We start from the raw sequence: 20293 nt of genomic DNA on the forward strand, positions 1-20293 counted from the left end.
TCTCTCCAGATGTCACCACCCTCTTGGTGGTCGTCACCCAGGCTGTTCCTGGTTGTCACTGGTACTACAACTCCCAGAGTTCTTCAGTTAATTAGACAAAATTAACTTGGACACATCATCAGTGTTGTAAACCAAGACTTGTTTACATCAGGGTCCTCCATTTTCAATTCATCAATAAATCTGTATACTTCTGTACTGCAGGAGGTATACAGAAGAAAGGAGGGAATGGAAAGAGCTGGAATAGCTGGAGTAAGAATAAAGGGAATATTGGTGTAATGTATTCGCTATAATACAATTCCTATGAAGATAGGATTATTTTTATTTTTTTATTTGCACATTTTAAAACAACACATTTAGAACAACAACATATTGTAGGGTGAGATTTAGAAAACCCTGTGGGGATTTATAAGGTTAATCTAATTTAACAAAATAAATCATAAAAATCAAATATAAATAATACAACAATGGATACACAGTATAAATGAAAAAGTAAAAATACATATTAGTAGAAGTGTATGTGTAGTGTGTGTGGAAGAGACTGACATTTAATCGTTAGATGTGATTCATCAAATGGTTTTAAGTTTATATTTAAAATGATTTAGTGAAGATAGACTTTGATGACATCACAGTATAGAACATATGGGGCGTGGTTTTCTGGACCCACTGAAAAAATCGACCATTCATTATTTTCCCAAAAATATTTATACATTTATTTAAAAAATATACTTAAATGTATTCAAATATTTATATCAATTATTTTAAGCCTAGAATCAAGCCTTCCAGGATCCTGGTGAATCATGACCATAAAACCTCTTATTCTGTGAATAAATGAAAATTAAAGACGCTAAACAAAGAGCATTTATTGAATGAATACTTAAATGCAAATGATGAAACTTAACATGTAAATGTAAAGCACCGAAATAAACTATTCATTCAAAGAGCATTTATTAAATGTAGTAAATCATATAATTACATATGCAATCTTGTTGTTTGTTTGTTTTCTCACGGAATCAGAGGTGTTATGGTCATGAATCACCAGGATCCTGGATGGATTGATTCTAGGCTCAGAATAATTTATATAAATATGTTAGTAAATCTCTATGGGAGAGTTTTCAGCTCTATAGCTGTTCCAAAGCTGCTCCTCACTGTATTACACTGTGCCATGGCTCCCCCTAGTGACCGTTTATGGTACGTGCACCGTGCACGCCCCTGTTCTCGCGAGCCCGGCATAGGCCCAATCCCAATTGCCTCCCTCAAGCCCTGAGCCCTGAACCCTCATTGACTTTAGTGACGTCAGCTGTATAAGTGCTTGAGGGTGAGAGGCTGCAAGGGCTCCAAATTGTTGTGAAAGGAATGGGACAGCACTTTGAAGATGAGTCCGCCATTCATGACACTTTGCATCACTTTATAAAAACTGTCCTTATTCACAGCCAGTGCCTACATGCATGACATGTCTATCATGTCTATTTATGTCGTTTTATTATTAGTTTCATGAATACACTTTCCTGTGTGATAGGGGTTGTAATATTCATATATAATAATATTCATCATAAATTGCATTTCCATATTATTTTACTTTGCTCATTAGTCATTTCTCATCATGTTTCCCTTATTATTATTATTGTTATTAAATATATAGCCTATCCTTCCATTCCGTCTCCCTTTGAGAACAGTGAGAAAGCACTATTGTGTTTGTTGACATTCTAACCGCGGTACATAACTAATTTGCATACTTAAATGATTGACGTTCGGAGGATCCCCCTCATTCCCCTGGTAACGCTATGAACTGTGGGTAATTTCTTTGCCAAAGTCAGCTAAAGTCAGCATCGATGCTGACTTTGGCAAAGGGCACATAAAGGGGCGGGGCTGAGCCCTCACTGACTTACCGATTTCAAATGGGACATCCCTCAAGCCCTCGCAGACTTCACATGAACGCGCAGCTAAGTCAGTGAGGGCTCATTGAGTCAGCAAGGGAGTGGATTGGGATTGGGCCATAGACTCCAATGCATTCCGTAAACTCCCGGATGTCCCTTTTCAATAGAAGTCTATGTAGAACATAGAGTATATATATAGTAGAGACTGAACTGGCGCGAAGCTCCGCCCCCCCAGCTATTCATGTCAGTGGAAGTTGCTCAGTGGCGTTTTGAAGCACACGGAAGACTGCCGGAAGTCCCTCCCCGGACCTCAACTTTGAGGTCCTGAGTGACGTAGGGCAACCGAGCGCTCAATGTTAAAGCCCAGCTGCACGGGGTTTCCCGGTCATGAATCCACGGGTCCGCCTGTAGTCCCTCCTCCTACCACTAGGACCCAGAGCTTCAACGTTGGAAAGTCTGCCTGCCCCCTTGATGTAGAAGAGCCGCCATTGGACTGAAGCCCCGTGACGTGAACAGAGTTGTCGTAACTCTGTCTCACTTTATATGGCTCTGCAGCAGCAGGGCTAGTGCGCATGCGCACAGCCCTTGCACAGTAGCCCTATGTGCGTTCACAACTTCACACACAGCTAGCTGTTAGCCTGTTAGCAGTGTGGTTAGAAAACACTTTAATAATAATAATAATACTAATTGTAAAAGGTTTGAAAACAGTGTGGTCGTTAAGCAGCTCAACCCTGAAACACAGCAGGTAAGATTAACTGATTCACCTTGTTTTTACTACATTTATCTTTTATATTATTGACTCATCTTTTAACATGGAACAACACGACGAGTATTTATCTCATGCTTGTTAGTTATAAATTATCCTAAACAAGCAGTAGTTAATACTAGCAGCAGTAATAATATTGTAACTTGTTATAAACAAGCAGTAGTTAATACTAGCAGCAGTAATAATATTGTAACTTGTTAAAAACAAGCAGTAGTTAATACTAGCAGCAGTAATAATATTGTAACTTGTTATAAACAAGCAGTAGTTAATACTAGCAGCAGTAATAATATTGTAACTTGTTATAAACAAGCAGTAGTTAATACTAGCAGCAGTAATAATATTGTAACTTGTTAAAAACATGCAGTAGTTAATACTAGTAGCAGTAATAATATTGTAACTTGTTTTAAACAAGCAGTAGTTCATACTAGCAGCAGTAATAATACTGTAACTTGTTATAAACAAGCAGTAGTTAATACTAGCAGCAGTAATAATATTGTAACTTGTTATAAACAAGCAGTAGTTAATACTAGCAGCAGTAATAATATTATAACTTGTTTTAAGGCCACCTACGGACGGCTGCAATTCGAAACTGGCCCCCTTTTCCCCTCACTATGCGGGTATATCTTGCGCCACCCCTAATCCCTTATCCCTGAACTTCCTGGCGAATACGTTTAGGGATAAGGGTTAAGGGTGGCGCAAGATGGAGCCCTAGATGTTTTTCCCCTTTTACCTCCTTTTATGATGATTTCCTGTTTTTGGTTACTATATAGAAGCAGGCACGGACTGGCTAAGAAAATCGGCCCTGGCATCTCTGATGGTCAACGGCCCTATGACGTCATTACTGTATGTCAAAACCACGCACAAAAATGTTGACATGTCCCATTACTTTTGGACATATAGTTTTACGGTTTAAATAACAGTGCAAATAGTGTTCTAAATGTATATAAAATGAAATATATCATTGTGTTAGTTAGTTGTATTTTGAATATTGCTTGTCAAACGTTTTAGGCTTAGTTAGCCTATTTAATCTGATTGGTAAAGCTCTGCATGGTTGCTGCACTAGACCAATTTAAAATAGTATTAGATGTTTTTCGTTAATAATAACCTATACGAATTATTACTGAACCATTTTAGATGTTTATATTTCACCAACAGGCATGATATGAATTTATAGGCCAGTGGCCGCCGGCCGGCTCCATTTTGCGCAGTACGGCACAATCACAGCTCAGTCCATAATATCATAGCGCTCACTTATCTACAATCAAATCATCTACTTGTACTCATTAATACTACAGCTTCATACCCACAGAGAAAAAAACAACGGTCAACAACAACTGCCTGCTGACTTCATCCAGTCAGCCAGGCACCATACTCCCACTGAGCATGGCTTTACGCATAATCATCAAATAGCCTATAAATACGGAAACGGAATAGTTACTCTTTCGCACGCAGACAAAGAGGCAAGAGCATGGCACAGCAACAGCCAAAAACAAACACTGTAACGCACACACCAACATTGCACTGCGTATGCAGTATAGGCTACACAACAGCTTCTATTAATTATGATCAGCGACAAGTCACAACTTCACTAACATTAGGCCGCCTACCTGCTTCTTTTTCAATCACTTCAGCCTCAGCCGTAACATTATTATTCTCGTCCTGACTCAGACTCTCCTCCCCCGGTCCAAGTCCTCGGGATTAAGAATGCGCGGTGGTGGTGGAGGTGAGGTGGGTTCAGGGAGTGAGGCCAAGAGGTGCATGCATAGTTAATTATTAGGCTGCTATCTACGTTTATAAATGTAGCTAGGCTAATGGTACCTACTGGTGCTATCTACGTTTATAAATGTAGCTAGGCTAATGGTACCTACTGGTGCTATTTACGCGTATGTTCGTAGACAACCGTTTACTCCATATATGAACGCTCCGTCTGTCTGTTTACCTTTTAGCATTGGCTCTGGCTAAAGTGCTTGACAGAGTAAAACGTGATCGACGTAAGCAACGCTGGGTGAGAGAAATTCCTCCCTTGCGTTGCGTCGGTTATGTCTTGCGTCTCGCTCCGTCGGGTTGAGATCTGATCCCAAGCCAACGCAACCAAATTGCTTGCATGGCGTACCTTGCATCGAGGACACCCTGCCCACCTGGAGGCAGCAGAGAGCAATATATTGTTTTCCTGCTCTGCTCCTACCACCGAAGCAAGAGGGAAGCCACTCCGTTGTAAAAATAAACACGCACAGGCATGGCTATCTCACATTATTTCACTGGACGCCAACATGAAAGTTAAACAGGACAACGTTGTACAAGCTATGATAGTTGTGTATAATTTATAGTCTCCTACATACTTCCATTTGGTGACAATGTGATGTTTACAGACGCGACCAACATGTACTATTAAAGCTGTTTGGTTTGTTGACAAGCTAGCTTTCCAGATTCTGTGAGTGAAACAAGCGACCAGGTCTATGAAAACAAACCCAAAAGAAATAACCAGTTTCACCACTTGAGCCCGATTACATCAGCTATTTTCAAAAATAATGAAAGCAAGTCCAAATAAGCAACTACACTTCAGAAATAAGCAACTACACTTCAGAAATAATCAAACTAAAACTAAAGCAAACTAAAGCAACGGGCAACTATGGATATTAAGCTATATGTACAGGAAAACTAGCCCAAAGTTGCTTATATTAAGCAGAACTGGCAACACTGCAAACAAGCGTCAATATATTATGTATACGTTTCATCCAAATCAAGGCAATAAAAAGCATGTCATCTTGCACCATTAATGACCTACCACCTGTTGAATCAGAATTCAGGACGCCGTCAGAGGATGTCATGATTGTCATCTCCAGTCATAAGACATGATGAAGAGCATTGGCTTTTGTTAAATACATAACGTTTACACTACATTATTATTATTATAACAGTACACATACAGTACATGCAACGTTTGAAACCACCAACAGTTAAAAAAGGCATGGACAAGTCAATGACAATTGTTTATTGAAATAAATATTACGATGACGATAACTGCGAAGCTTTGCTTGGTACATCATGGTCTGCATGGGACCGTTGGGACGTCCTGGAAGAGAATAAAAAGGCACAACATACAGACAGTGAGGAGTTTGAATTTTAAGTGAAAAGAACGATTACTTGTAACAGAGTATTTCTCCATAATAAAGATGGCTAGCCAAAGCTAGATGGCTAACTAGCCATATCTGCTGTCACCATAGAGGAGGGGTCCTCAACTAGAAATGCTGAAGGTCCACTAATAATTTTTGAAAAAGACCGGTCCCATGAGCGCGGCGCGGGCCATGCAGTGGCCAGCGGAGAGCGGGGCTCTATGCCTGTTTAGTACAGTCACACCAAGGCAAGCTTATATACAAATCAGATCCCCTTCCAACCAACCAATCCTGCAGGGGAGTATGGAAATAAAATGTTTCACAAATATTCTCCTCCAAAAATTCACAGCAAATGAGAGGTATTGTGTTGCGGCACAAAGAACACTTTTATTTTGTCAAGTTTAAAAAAAGAACTTCACCAGGGTCCACAGAGAGGTGGTCTGCGGTCCGGTCGTGGACCGCGGTCCGCCTATTGAGGACCCCTGCCATAGAGCATAGTTATAAATAATATACTCTAAAGGTTGTCACCTGTCTTAATGATTGTTGTTGGTCCTTCTGCTTGATCTTCTTCCTCTGGAGTTCTCCATCACAGTTTATGATGGCATAAATACTGGTGTAGTTTTGACAACGAACCATGCCATCAGCCCTTGCAAGTTGCAACAACAACAACGACACAGGGAAAAAAAGACCAGATTCACTTCCTGGAAATTCAGCGTTGCTTGCTGGGACAGCTTCATAGTGTCACAGCTGCCGTCTAGTGGACGAGTAGATGCTTGCACATTACAGTGATTTATAATCCGACGCAAGCAACGCAATGCAAGGACTGTGTATGTCTAAAATAACCTTGCGTTTTTTTGTGTCCGTTTGACTACCCCACGCAAGGAACAAAACGGACTATGTAGAGGCCTTAATATGGAGCTCCTGAATTATATCACAAGTTATCAAATGCTGGCGGCCTAAGCATTAAAGCATAATGAAATGTTGACATATTGTCGTATATATGTAATGGTATGGTCACATATAAGACCTTATAAAATACATTGCTCGATACCGACAGCCGGTCAGCAAGTGGACTCATTAATTTAAGTATTTTTAGTATTTTAGGCCAATAAAAACACATTTCCCACTCCCCACCCTTGGCTGCCGGACTATAGGTCTCCAGTTATTAAAGTCCTTCCTTATTCACTTGATTTCAGACCGGAGTCCAGACTGCAGGTGAAGACGAACTCTCCAGACTCATAAGAACTACAATACCCATGATGCATCACTCCCAGGTGAAGATGAACTCTCCAGACTCAGCCAGGGACGTTTCTATTAAACAGGAAGCTGAAGACGTTTCTATTAAACAGGAAGACATTTCTATTAAACAGGAAGCTGAAGACGTTTCTATTAAACAGGAAGCTGAAGACGTTTCTATTAAACATGAAGCTGAAGACCAGCCACACCTCAGTAAGTTTCATGTGAAAGAAAATATTGTTCCTGAAGAAACAATGTATTTTGCTAAAATCTTTCAGAACAGTAATAACCTGTAGTTAGTAACGGTTTAGTCAATCTTATCTTGGTAGGTAATAGCTAATTTTGTACATGGAACATGGAAGAAGAATGGATTTACATTTTAGGAATCCAGTGTTGACCATCATTTTATGTTTCTGCTCTTAGACATCCTGCTTGTGTGTAAAGTGGAGGTTTCTCCTGAACAGGAGAGGAGCCCCAGTCTGCTCCAGGAGGAACCAGAGCCTCCACACATTAAAGAGGAACAGGAGGAGCTTAAAGAGGAACAGGAGGAACTACTTCAAAGACCTGTTGGGTCAACGTTGACATTACTAGCAGTGAAAGGTGAAGAAGAAAATTATGATGAAGAAGAAGAAGAACACATATCTTCCCACTGCTCTGAGATTGAAGTTGAACTTGAATCTGACCCTGAAGTCACTGAAGACAGTGATGATTGGGAGGAGACCAGTGAAGACGATGATGACGAACGGCGTGACAAGAGTTTCAGTGACTCAGGTTCCTTGAAGAAGCTCCAGCGTGTCCACACTGGAGAAAAACCTTTTAACTGTGAACATTGTGACAAGAGTTTCAGTAAGTCAGGTAAACTAAAGCGACATGTTCGTGTCCACACTGGAGAAAAGCCATTCCAATGTAAACATTGTGACAAGAGTTTCAGTCAGTCAGGTAACCTAAAGAAACACATTCGTGTCCACACTGGAGAAAAACCTTTCCAATGTAAACATTGTGACAAGAGTTTTAGTGAATCAAGTTCCCTGAAGAAACACCAGTATGTACACACTGGAGAAAAACCTTTCCAATGTAAACATTGTGACAAGATTTTCATTCAGTCACGTTCCCTGAAGACACACCAGTATGTCCACACTGGAGAAAAACCTTTCCAATGTAAACATTGTGACAAGAGTTTCAACGTTTCAAGTAATCTGAAGATACACCTTCGTGTCCACACTGGAGAAAAACCTTTCCAATGTAAACATTGTGACAAGGGTTTCAGAGAATCATCTATCCTGAAGCGACACCTTCGTGTCCACACTGGAGAAAAACCTTTCCAATGTAAACATTGTGACAAGAGTTTCATTCAGTCACGTTCCCTGAAGACACACCAGTATGTCCACACTGGAGAAAAACCTTTCCAATGTAAACATTGTGACAAGAGTTTCAACGTTTCAAGTAATCTGAAGATACACCTTCGTGTCCACACTGGAGAAAAACCTTTCCAATGTAAACATTGTGACAAGAGCTTCAATAATTCAAGTAATCTGAAGATACACCTTCGTGTCCACACTGGAGAAAAACCTTTCCAATGTAAACATTGTGACAAGAGTTTCAATCAATCATGTTCCCTGAAGACACACCAGTATGTCCACACTGGAGAAAAACCTTTCCAATGTAAACATTGTGACAAGAGTTTCAACCAGTCCAGTCATCTGAAGAAACACCTTCGTGTCCACACTGGAGAAAAACCTTTCCAATGTAAACATTGTGATAAGAGTTTCGGGGATTCAAGTAATCTGAATAAACACCTTCGTGTCCACACTTGAGAAAAACCTTTCCAATGTAAACATTGTGACAAGAGTTTCAACAGTTCAAGTCATCTGAAGAGCCACCTTCGTGTCCACAGTTCTCACAGGACAATAAAAAAGATGTCTACTTTAAACGGTGTGACCTAAGTTTAAATAACTCAGGTCACTTGCTAAGACACCATTGCATTCACACCATGGGGTAAAAAAAGAAAGTTTCCATGTGTTCCTGTCTGTCTTGTATTATGGAGACATAATCTATAGACATGCAGCAGCATCCACTCTTAAATTCCTAGAGTCTGCTTATCACTCATCGAGTAGATGTATTACGGGTGATAGCTATGGTACTCACCATTGTATCTTATATAACAACGTTGGAAAACTGCATTGGCACCTGTTCTTGTATAAAGCCATGCTTGGAGATTGTCCTAAATACATCTCATCTTTTCTGAAGTACACCCACACCCGGTCAAGTAGTTTCCCCAAATTCAAGGTACCAAAAGTTAGCTCTGAACTTGCTTTTGGCTTCTGTGGCCCTAATACATGGAATGACCTGCAAACGACATTGAAACTGACCACATTGGTACCTTTTAAGTCGTTTTAAAACCTTGGTGAGCATACAGACCCCCACAATATGTAACTGTTAGATCGTTTTGAAAATTGTCTTAGTTATTTGTAAACCTATGTAATTCACATTCTGAACCCGTTCTAAGCATTCGTTTTGCACAAAAAACACTCGTTTAGGCTAAATTCAGCCATAGAACTTGCCCAAATGTGCCATAATGTCCCCAAATGGCCTTTTTAAGCCCAAGGAGTGTTTTTCGTGCTAAACTAATGCTTGGAATGGATTCAGAATCATGAAAACCCCCTAGTTTGGCCATAGACTCCCTAGTTTGGCCATAGCCACTTGCCAAAATATGCCCAAATGTGCTGACTTCATCACATTTGTGATGACGGCTATGGCCATTTTTAGCCCAAGGAGTGTTTTTCGTGCAAAACTAATGCTTGGAATGGATTCAGAATCATGTAAACACCCTAGTTTGACACGTCACATGCTACTTAAAAGCATAATGAAATTTATAACATTTTGCCTTATAATGTATTGTATGGTACCCCAACTTTCAGCAGCTGTCACAAAGTTTCCCAAGGGAGTTGGGTTGGAACATTTTTTATGTGATAGACACCTTTATGAACACATCTGTGAAGAAAGCTAGTGGTAAGCATTTTTTCCCAGATTTGCCACAACTTAAGGTAACTTTACCTAACTAAGGCTAGAGCCTGTATTGATCATGTATTTTCCATTACTACAGTAATAATAGAATAATGCAAAACAAGTCCTCCTTTGCTTGTTATATCGATTTTCAGAAGGCTTTTGATTTTGTCAATCGTGATTTACTATCTTATCGTCTACTGGAAGAGGGTATCCATGGAACGTTTTATTGGACAATACAGTCCCTGTATAAAGAACCTCAGGCTTGTGTCAGAGTAAATGAATACAGCTCAGGGTGGTTTCCAACGCCATCTGGTGTCAAGCAGGGGGATTGTCTCTCCTACCCTTTTCGCAATATTCATTAACTCTTTGAGAGTTTGAGTTTGAGAGTTTCAAGGATTTCTATATAGTAGGTAGACTTCTCTATGGCATAATCCCGTTTTGGAATGATTTATTGAAAATTCTCTGTTGTGAATGTGTGACAACGAAAGACCTTCAGAGAAAGCTTGACTTGTCTGCTTCCAGGAAAAAAATTAACTGAGTTGATAAAATGTTTAGTTTTTGTGTTGGAAGCCATTTAAAAGAGCCTGCATTTACACTGGGTAGTGTTTCTAGGACAACAAAAAAAGTTATGCCCGGTTGAAGTTTTATTTTCTAAATAACTTTTTTTCTGCTGGGCGTACATAGCCATGCAATATCTAATTTTAAAGGGTGAGTTGTCTAGTTCAATTAAAATAAAATAAAAAGTTTCTCACATGTACCACTGTAGATATTTTGCCATCTATAAATAGCATGGTCAGTCATGATCAATCTGACCTATCCAGCTAAAAGTCCCCATAGCTCTGTATTGGAACATCATATAAACTCAATTCTTTTTTGGGGTAAAATTAGACATTCTAACGCACATTTTGATATATACCATGTTTACATAGTCTTACCAGTACCTTGTCTATTCATGCATGTATCTCAAAAACCTGTTATGAAGAAACACAGTTTTGATAAAAAACACATCCAAGGACATTGTTTTGATATGACTTGGTGCCCATGATATGTATCAAAATATAGACTTGAATGTATACTGTATTATAAAAAAGAAATTGAGTTATTACCATCTACCGTTACAGAGTAAATCACAGTTGAAACTTGCTTAGTCATATACAATAAAACTCACAATAGTGAACAAAATAGTCATGACAGGCCGTTTTGTGAGCAACTTCTTTTCTTTTCAAAATCTTTTTATTCAGGTTTTTCGACAGTAGCCCAGGGGCAAGTATTAGACATATAAAATATAAAAATAAAACTCAATCCCCTATCCCACCCTCCCCCCACCCACAATCCCAAGGATAGTCGGAACAGTCTGGAGGAAATAAAATAAATATATATACACATACACAAAATACATGCATACATAATTACAAAAAATAAAAATATAATAAAATAAAAAAGCAGATTTTTCATACAGCAGATTTTGTTTCTGTTGTGGTTTGGTGTTGGCCGAGGCATAGGCACGGCACACTATGCAGTTTGTGTGTTGTGGTAGAATGTCATAAATGGGCCCCAGGTCTTGTAAAACTTTTTTTCAGAGCCGGCAATTGAAAACCTTAACATCTCCAACTCGAGACAGGACATTATATCACGAAGCCACTGACGGAGCACGGGCGGGGCAGCATCCTTCTTGTGAGCAACTTCTAGCAGCAGCTTCTAGCTTCTAGCTGCTGCTGATTGGCCAGGCCGTTTTGTGAGCAACTTCTAGCAGCAGCTTCTAGCTGAGTAGGCTAAATAAAAAAAACACCCAAAAACTGCCCCCCCCTGAAATGAATGAATGAATGAATCCGGTTCAGTGTCGGAGAACGCCATCGCAGTCTTGACTCTTCATCCTCCTCCTCCTCCTCATCTGATCCCAGTTCTAAATATATAAAAAGAAATAAACATTTTAGCTGTAGTCAGTGCACGCTACTATTACATGGCGTTTTACCCGGCTGCTGGCGATCAAATGATTTTATTGTGCAGTGTCTTTGTGGGCCGAGTCGTGGCATGACAAATACAAATAGATGCTTGTATAAGTAGTATCACGATAAAATAATATGGCGACGTTGAATGAAACACCAATGAGTGATCGCTGGTAATGTAGCTAGCTGCCCAGGGTATATCCAGCACCATTGCGTCGCAATCATCCAGCAACATTGGTACTGGCTATTGCCCGGGCTTGTGGCCCGGCCAATAGCCAGTACCATTTGTGCAGTGTTTGTTAGCAACTACTACTAGCCAACAGCCAGTGGAATGTGGTGACGCGATGGTGCTGGATATACGCTGGGCAGCTACATTACCCGCGATCACTCATTGGTGGTGTCATTCTAACGTCGCCATATTATTTTATCGTGATACTAATTATACAAACATCTATAATCATTGTATGCCACGATGCCACGATTCGGCCCACAAAGACACAGTACAATACATTCATTTGATCAGATGTTTTTGTTAGCTACGTCGATCACCTATAGTACCGACCCTTGTTATATATTCTCCGACTATGCCTGTCACGATGACTAAACCAGTTAGATCTATCCATATATGGTTCTACCACATCTATCTGATATCAGCACTAGGTCGGCTCGGGCCAAATATAGGGATCGTCTTACTAGACATGTCATATTAGGGCATTTTCGAATACAATAAAATTACCTTTTAGCGAAGGCTTCAGCCTTGGTGGTAACTCCGGTGGGGAGAAGAAAAAACATTGCACACGTGTAATCCGCGAGGGTGGATGTTGCAGCCCGGCCAACGGTCTGGGACTGGAGAATGCCACTGGACACGGATGGATCATTTTTCAGATTGTTTTTTTTGCGGCGACTGCAAACCTGGCTGAAAAACTCTTCCTCCAGTGCCCACCTCGGAGGAGTCAACCAACCCCCCTGTTCACTGGGGGCTGGGCGTCAGTTTCCAATAGGAAAGCATACACGTGTGTCACGTGACACGGGAATTCTGGGTAATGTAGTTGGAATATAAGCTCAGGAATTTATACAGCGCTCCGGAGCATATTAATATGTTTAGATTAATAAGAAACGAGAAAGACGCCAATTGGCGTCATTGCTCTCGTCCGGAATGCTGATGATGACGCCAATTGGCGTCTTTCCCCTTCTAAGGGTTAATGATCTAGCAAAGGAAATCAAACTGGAATTGGGTTTAAACTATGATGGCAGTAATAAACTAGATATCTTGATGTACGCAGATGACATCATTCTAGTAGCAGAAAATGAAAATGAATTGCAGACAATGCTGATGTGTACAGAAAAGTGGTGTAAAAAGTGGAAACTGACAGTTAATCATAGTAAAACCCAGATCATGCATTTCAGACAAATCAGAACAAAGAGGAGTGATTTTCAGTTCCAGCTAGGAGAACACAAATTACAGTATGTTGAAAATTACAAATATTTGGGTCTTAACTTGGATGAACATTTACTTTATGAATATGGTACATCGGTATTGGCAGGATCTGCAGGTAGGGCCCTAGCTGGCATAATAGCCAAAACTAAACAGCTGGGTGATTTGGGATATGCTGCCTACTCCAAACTGTTTCACACGTGTGTCTGCCCTGTCATGGATTATATGGTGGGAATATGGGGCTCAAACATGAATATGAAGGGACAAATGGTTCAGAATAGAGCCATACGGTACTTTCTAGGAGTGCATAAATTTGCGCCTGTATTGGCAATAACAGGAGACATGGGATGGGAGCCGTGTGAGATAAGGTGGAGAGGCAGCATGATGGCCTTATGGAACCGACTAATCAGACTGCCAGAGAACAGGAACAGAGTTGCTAGGAAGATTTTCAACTGGGATGTATCAGTAAAAGGTGCATGGGCAAGTGCAATAGAGGACTCTTACTCTTGTAAGAACTGGGTTACATGACAGTTTTCTAAATAACAGTGTTGTAAACATCTCCATGGTTAAAGACACACTTTATAGTTTATTTCAGAACAAATGGTCACAGGACATATTGTACAAACCAAAGCTGAGAACATTTCTTACGATAAAAAGCTGTTACGCTAGTGAAAAGTACGTTTGTGCCCCATTATCCAAAAGACAAAGATTCCTATGTGCCCAACTTTCGTTCTGGGATCTTGCCCTTGCACCTTGAGACTGGGAGGTATAGAGGAGTTACAGAAGAAGAACGTATTTGCACCTATTGTGATGTAAATGATATTGAGAATGAGTTCCATTTTCTTTTCTATTGCCCGTTGTATCATGAGCTACGTCAAAAGTTATTTAACAGATGTAAAAATATAGATCTGATGTGGTTAAGTGATGCAGAGCGACTGAGATGGATTTTCGAACAGAAGATATTTGCATTAGCAGAATATATAGAGAAAGCTTGGGACATACGGACAAAGAAAACTTATATGTGATGTATTTTATTTTTATTTTTATGTTTTTGCTTATTTCTGTTTTTTACAAATACTTGGTGTAACTTCTATGTGGGAAGTAAACGTGATATTGTTTATTTATGTTGTTGGTGTCTTATAATCCCATAAGGGATGGGTCTTAACGACAAGACACGAAAATAAAAATGCATTCATTCATTCATTCATTCAGCTGTATGAGTCCTCGTGTGATTTTAGATGACACATACGACTAAAGCCTTTACCACAAACTTTGCAACTAAATGGCTTTTCCCCTGTATGAGTCCTCATGTGTAATTTTAGTGTAAACATTCGACTAAAGCCTTTAGCACAAACTTTGCAACTAAATGGCTTTTCCCCTGTATGAGTTCTCATGTGTGATTTTATAGCACACATTTCACTAAAGCCTTTAGCACAAACGTAGCAAATAAATGACTTTTCCCCTGTATGGGTCAGCATGTGTGATTTTAGAGTACACATTTGACTAAAGCCTTTACCACAAACTTTGCAACTAAATGGCTTTTCCCCTGTATGAGTCCGCGTGTGTGATTTTAATCCACCACTGAAACTAAAGCCTTTACCACAAGTACAGTGTTCCCCCTAATGTGCGCCCGTGCGCACGGCTCAGTAACGTCCAGCACATAACAAATCTGTCACTGTGTAGCACACAGTCCCTATGACACAGTCATGATTGAACAACACCAGAGATAGCTTGTGTATTTTAGTTGGGTTGCCAAGTGGTTTGATTCTGTAACTGTTGCGTTACTTTGTCTGCCTAGCAAAGCCCCATTAGGCTACACAGTCACACACACACGCCTTGTCGCCTCCTCCAGTCTTCCTCCTCCCTCCTCCGCAGTGTCCGCACGCATGCACACACGCACACTACCAGTGTGTAGCTATCAGCGCGCTGCAAGAATCACACATGTTTTATAGTACCGTCGGGTCCGTCGCAACTTGTGGACAGTTTGAAAATGCGGGTCCTACGTGCATTAAGCCATTAACGTTGGTCCGGCTGGTTTAGTTTTGTCCAGCGCGATTACGCGAATCAGCATGGCTGCGCCTGCAGTAGGCTATTACCAAAACAAACACATGGTACTTTTGTGTCGCACATGGAAAGCAACTGAAAACGACCATGGATATAAAGACAGTTCTCCTGTGCTGCTGTGCACAGCGGAGATAATGCACAACTCCAGTACGAACCAAAACACTGACTGAAGCTGATCATTCAGAGTCCTGCAGTCCCGCAATGGAGGAGAGACAATCTCGTCTCTCACTATAGTCCACTTATCTACAATGCCATTCTAGCCTTAAAACCTACATTTATATGTTATTCAAAATATTACTTAAGCGCAAAATATAGGCTTTTATAAACCATGCTCTGTTTCAAAAATGCTTATGTGCCATGTTATTGTATTTTGTGAATTAACCCATTGATTCTCAGCAATTTTAATTTCAAGGACCCCCAAATTAAATTGATAGAAAGTAGCCTAGGCCATTTCATTATGATTGGGGAGTGACACGCAGCAAAGCCGCCGGGATTGGGAGTCGAACCCGCAACACGCTGTCAGGCTTAGCAACCTAGGTGCCAACCTAGGGCCAACTGCAAACATTCTAATTTAACAACACATAATCGGAGCATATTCCTGTTTGGACGTGCCTATTAGCCAAATTTGACTTAATAAAAGGAAAAAGGAAGAGAGAGAGAAAGAGAGCATTAAACGTACTGATGTCCAGGTGGTTTTCAGGTTCCTGTTTAACACTCCAAACCCTCTTCACCTTCAGGCTGGACTCTGCACTCTGGCCTGCAATGAAGGAATAGAATAAGGACTTTAATGAGGTTACGTTTAGGAGTACCTGGTGCCTACCATTCAGAGTTTGCAGGATTTGACCAAGGGTGAGCATATTCTGGGGTGAGAATTATCGTATTTAAATGAAACAGTACATACCTATCTTGTACAGCTTCACTACAGGTTGCATCGCTGCATAAAGCAGTCCACGTCCCTGGTCCATCTCTCGCTGTTCCTCTGACAACGTTGATGTTGTGGAGGTCATCTCTCTAGATACAGCAGACCTCTCCCTGTGGTGCTCTGTGGAAATCACCAGTAGAAAGAACTGTTGGCTATCAGCAACCTTACATTATACCATCATGTAATCAAATCAAACTATAGACATCTACCATACTCTGTTCAGTTGAAAGGTGCAGTCACTAGGTAAGTGCTAGGGGTGTGCATCTCTCCCTTACAAGACGATTCGATACGTATCGATACGCATGGGCTACGATGCGATTCGGAGACGATACATTTTATATACAGATGATTGGATTCGATTCAGTCCAAATCGATGCGATTTCGATTTTGTGGAATTTCGTGGAATTTGATGCGATTCGATACGGTGCGATCTGACACATTTAACCGTTTTTAGATTTTTGTATTTGATAAGCTAGATCTATAAAGAATAGGGTTGGGACTTCATTAAAAACATCCAATTAATTTGAGGCTTTGTGATTAATTAATGTCAATTAATCACATTTTAATCGCATATCAATAGGCCTATTTGACCTGAGCATTGAGCTTTTTTTTCCAAATGGATTTGGATACAAGTGGCTATTCTGAGTGGCCAAACAGCATTGACCACGCCTCCAGGTCTTAAGTTAAGTAATAATACCTGGTACTTAAGACACGCATAATACTGCCCTATGTGTCTCCACCCAAAATCTCCTATAGTCAAATAAACACAGTGACCAACATGTAGCCTAGTTGAACATTTGACATAGCCATAGTTATTATGAATATTGTTAACATGTGATCTTTATTGCTTGTATTATGTGTAAACAATGAACTCTTATACTGAAGTGCCACACCGTAAGTATCGGATATGCTTGTTACCCAATGTGTACAGTATATAATGACGCTAGTAAAGACACTCGTGTTATCACGGTCACGAGCTGAATGTATTAGCCTCCTGAGTCCTCATTTATGTTCCTCCGTTATGTTTGTTTAGCCCGACTAGCTCCAGGCTATCTAGACCCTTCCTTACTGCTGTAATGGCAGCTCTGCTAACAAATATTATGGATTATGGATACCACAATGACACAATATGCCCAGCATGTCCAAAGGTAAGAGCTAGTTGTTTCAATTAATTACAAGTCTGCATATTCAGGCAGCATAAAATTATGTTAATTTTGTACAGTATTGACATTGATCGCTCCTTTACAATTTACACATCACTATCTCATATGATGGTTTATTTAAGAGGACGATACATCAGAACCTGATATTGAATCATTGTTGTTTATTTTTCAGACTGACTGAGAGATAATTGTCTCCATGGACGGCAACTTTGGACTTTGGAAATAGTGCACTGCAGGTACCAGCTGAGCAGGTTACGAGTTGGCATGAAATGCATTTTTGTATCTGCTGTACTATTATTGAAAGAGTTCTCTATAGTACAATGTCTCCATTACAGCCGAGCCATTGCATGGCAACTGCATGTTTTTGAAGGACTAAGATGTGGAACAATTTGTGCTCTCCCATCCTGGTGGCTCCAAGCCAAGTGAGGTCAGTAAAGTTGTAACTATTTTGCACAGTGTTAGCTGTGAGGTGTCATTATTCGTTCAGTTAATGTCGTTAAGCACATTCTCCTATATCTACTCAGGATTGTAGCGACTTTACGGCCGGAAATCAGATCCGTTCCAAATAGCAGCATGAGAAGCTTGACATTACGGGAGTTTTCAGTGCATGTTGTAAACATGAAATGCCCCTTGTGTTTTTGAACATGAGCCAGGGAGAACGGTGAGTTTGTTTTTTTGATGAGCTCACAATATTTTGGATGCTTTTCATTTAAAATGTTATGCCAATGTGGAACTCATTTGAATAACAAAACATTTTTGTTTTCAATAGCCTAGCATATCCAATGTGTGTAATTGACGAGCTGCTGACAAGATATGCCAGGGGGAAAACATCAAACTACATGTCATATATGACATAGCATGTGTACTTTCAAGGCATATGGATGTGAGTACTTTCTTAAAAATGTATTGCGTAAGTAAGTGTTGTCTTCTAAGCATGTTCTTACAATTTCTAATATTGTGTTGTATCAGACAAAAGGAGATGGAGTACCACCAGATGTGTCATTCGCTGTTCCGGCATTCCATGTTTATGGACACAAACTCCAGTGTCAGGTTGGTCATTGTACTTTATAGTTGGGATTTTATTAATCTCATACACCAAGTACACACATGCACCATTTATATTTAATTCACTTCAACACATACAGTAGTGAAAAACAGTTGTAATTGACTGTATATTGAGAAGTAAATTAACTGTTAGAATGTGTGGTGTTGACAGATCATGTTCAGCACAAGGGAATACTACAGGGATTTGGGCTGACAGATGGTGAAGGAATGGAGCGGTTATGGTCCTATCTCAGAAGATTTTCACGAGTCACTAAGGAAATGACGCCTTCACACCGTCTCTTGACCTCCTAACTGACGCCCTTCTTCATTATAGGAGGATGTGATAGATTGTACTTGTACAAACAATCTATCACAGAGGAGGAAAGCAGCTGATCTAGGTTTGCCCAATGTCTGTATTTCTTCAAAGAGTGATGCAAGTGTTGCAGCTTCCAATTTTGCTCACAAGGACTGTTTTTGAATGGCATGTATGTACATACATGCCATCAAACCTCATGTTGTACATGATGTTTCATCCACATACAGGCCCGGTTCTTCCTACAGGCCGACGAAGCAACGGCTTCGAGCGCCATGGGGGAGGGGCGCCAAAAAAAAAAAAAAAACATATTTTTGTTTTTGTTTTTTACTCTGTCCCAACTCTGTCTGCACCGTGTCCCCCCAGTGCCCCCCCAGTGCCTCCCCAGTGCCCCCCCAGTGCCTCCCCAGTGCCTCCCCAGTGCCTCCACAGAGCCTCCCCAGTGTCCCCACAGTGCCTCCCCAATGGACCCCCAGTGCCTCCACAGTGTCCCCACTGTCCCCCCAGTGCCTCCACAGTGTCTCCTCATTTTTTGGGACAGAAAAAAAAAAAAAAAAAAACTTTTTTTATTTTTTTATTTTTTGAGGGGGGGGGGGGGGGGGGGGGGGGGGCGCCGCGACAAATCCTGCTTGGGGCGCCAGATTGCTCAGGACCGGCCCTGTCCACATACCAAAGCCTGGCATTACATGGTCATGTGGTATGTGCCCTATTGCTCACAAATAAAGCTGACAATTTCTGATTGTAGACGTGCAGCTCCATCGGAGATGGGATAAAGCACAGAAAGTCCTGAGTGGTGCAGAGAAAGAGATGTCTACTGTCCTGAAAGAGGCAACAGGTACCGCATTTGTGGTCTCTGGTAACTATTTTGAACGGTCTGTTATTCTGACCAACTGTTAGTTATGTTTCTTTAACTTTGGATTTCAGAGCAAGATGTTCTGAGATGGATGGAAAGGGAGACTGAAGTCACTCAACTTTCTCTTTTGAAGACAAAACCAAAAGGTAAGCTAAAAATCAGACCTGTCTGAAGTGAGTGGTACTGTACTGTACTGTACTGTACTGTACTGTACTGTACTGTACTGTACTGTACTGTACTGTACTGTACTGTACTGTACTGTACTGTACTGTACAAGCCCTCCTCCCTGGCCTGTGTGTGTCTGTGTGTTAGGCTGTGCAACAGTGACACTTGGTGGTGAACAAACGCTATAACGCTATTTTCGTGCTTGGACAGACAGACCCAGGGACACACATAGCTGTCTATAGACCGATTCAGAAACGGGTCTCATGGTCGCAGGCAACGTATTTCCTGTAGGCGGAGATGACATAATATTAGATATTATCTGCGGTTTCCCCGCACCTCCTTCTACTACAGTGAATGGAAAAGTGACTGATGTTAGTCTGCCTCAAACGTTAC

The 20293-nt window shown here is 40.7% G+C and overlaps 1 protein-coding gene and 1 long non-coding RNA gene across 2 annotated transcripts in view; one reads left to right on the forward strand and one right to left on the reverse strand.

Annotated features, from left to right (window-relative positions):
* Nucleotides 1-16453, reverse strand: part of LOC306926376 (uncharacterized protein) — a gene marked incomplete at its 3' end in the record, with an annotated part of 57678 nt that extends 41225 nt beyond the window's left edge. The window contains exons 1-2 of the mRNA XM_079505639.1: nucleotides 16342-16453; nucleotides 16120-16197 (exon numbers count right to left, since the gene is read on the reverse strand). Coding sequence (XP_079361765.1) covers nucleotides 16120-16197; nucleotides 16342-16447 — 184 coding nt within the window. The 5' untranslated portion in view covers nucleotides 16448-16453. The remainder of the gene's footprint in view (nucleotides 1-16119; nucleotides 16198-16341) is intronic.
* Nucleotides 16454-18494: 2041 nt separating this feature from the next.
* On the forward strand, nucleotides 18495-19928 carry LOC306926585. The gene is made up of 5 exons (XR_013790405.1): nucleotides 18495-18575; nucleotides 18742-18909; nucleotides 18951-18967; nucleotides 19628-19717; nucleotides 19807-19928. It is a non-coding gene; the product is annotated as an uncharacterized lncRNA (long non-coding RNA).
* Nucleotides 19929-20293: the final 365 nt, after the last annotated feature.

The sequence above is a fragment of the Electrona antarctica genome (genome assembly GCF_951216825.1).
Source record: "Electrona antarctica genome assembly, chromosome: 7".
NCBI classification, from domain to species: Eukaryota; Metazoa; Chordata; class Actinopteri; order Myctophiformes; family Myctophidae; genus Electrona; species Electrona antarctica.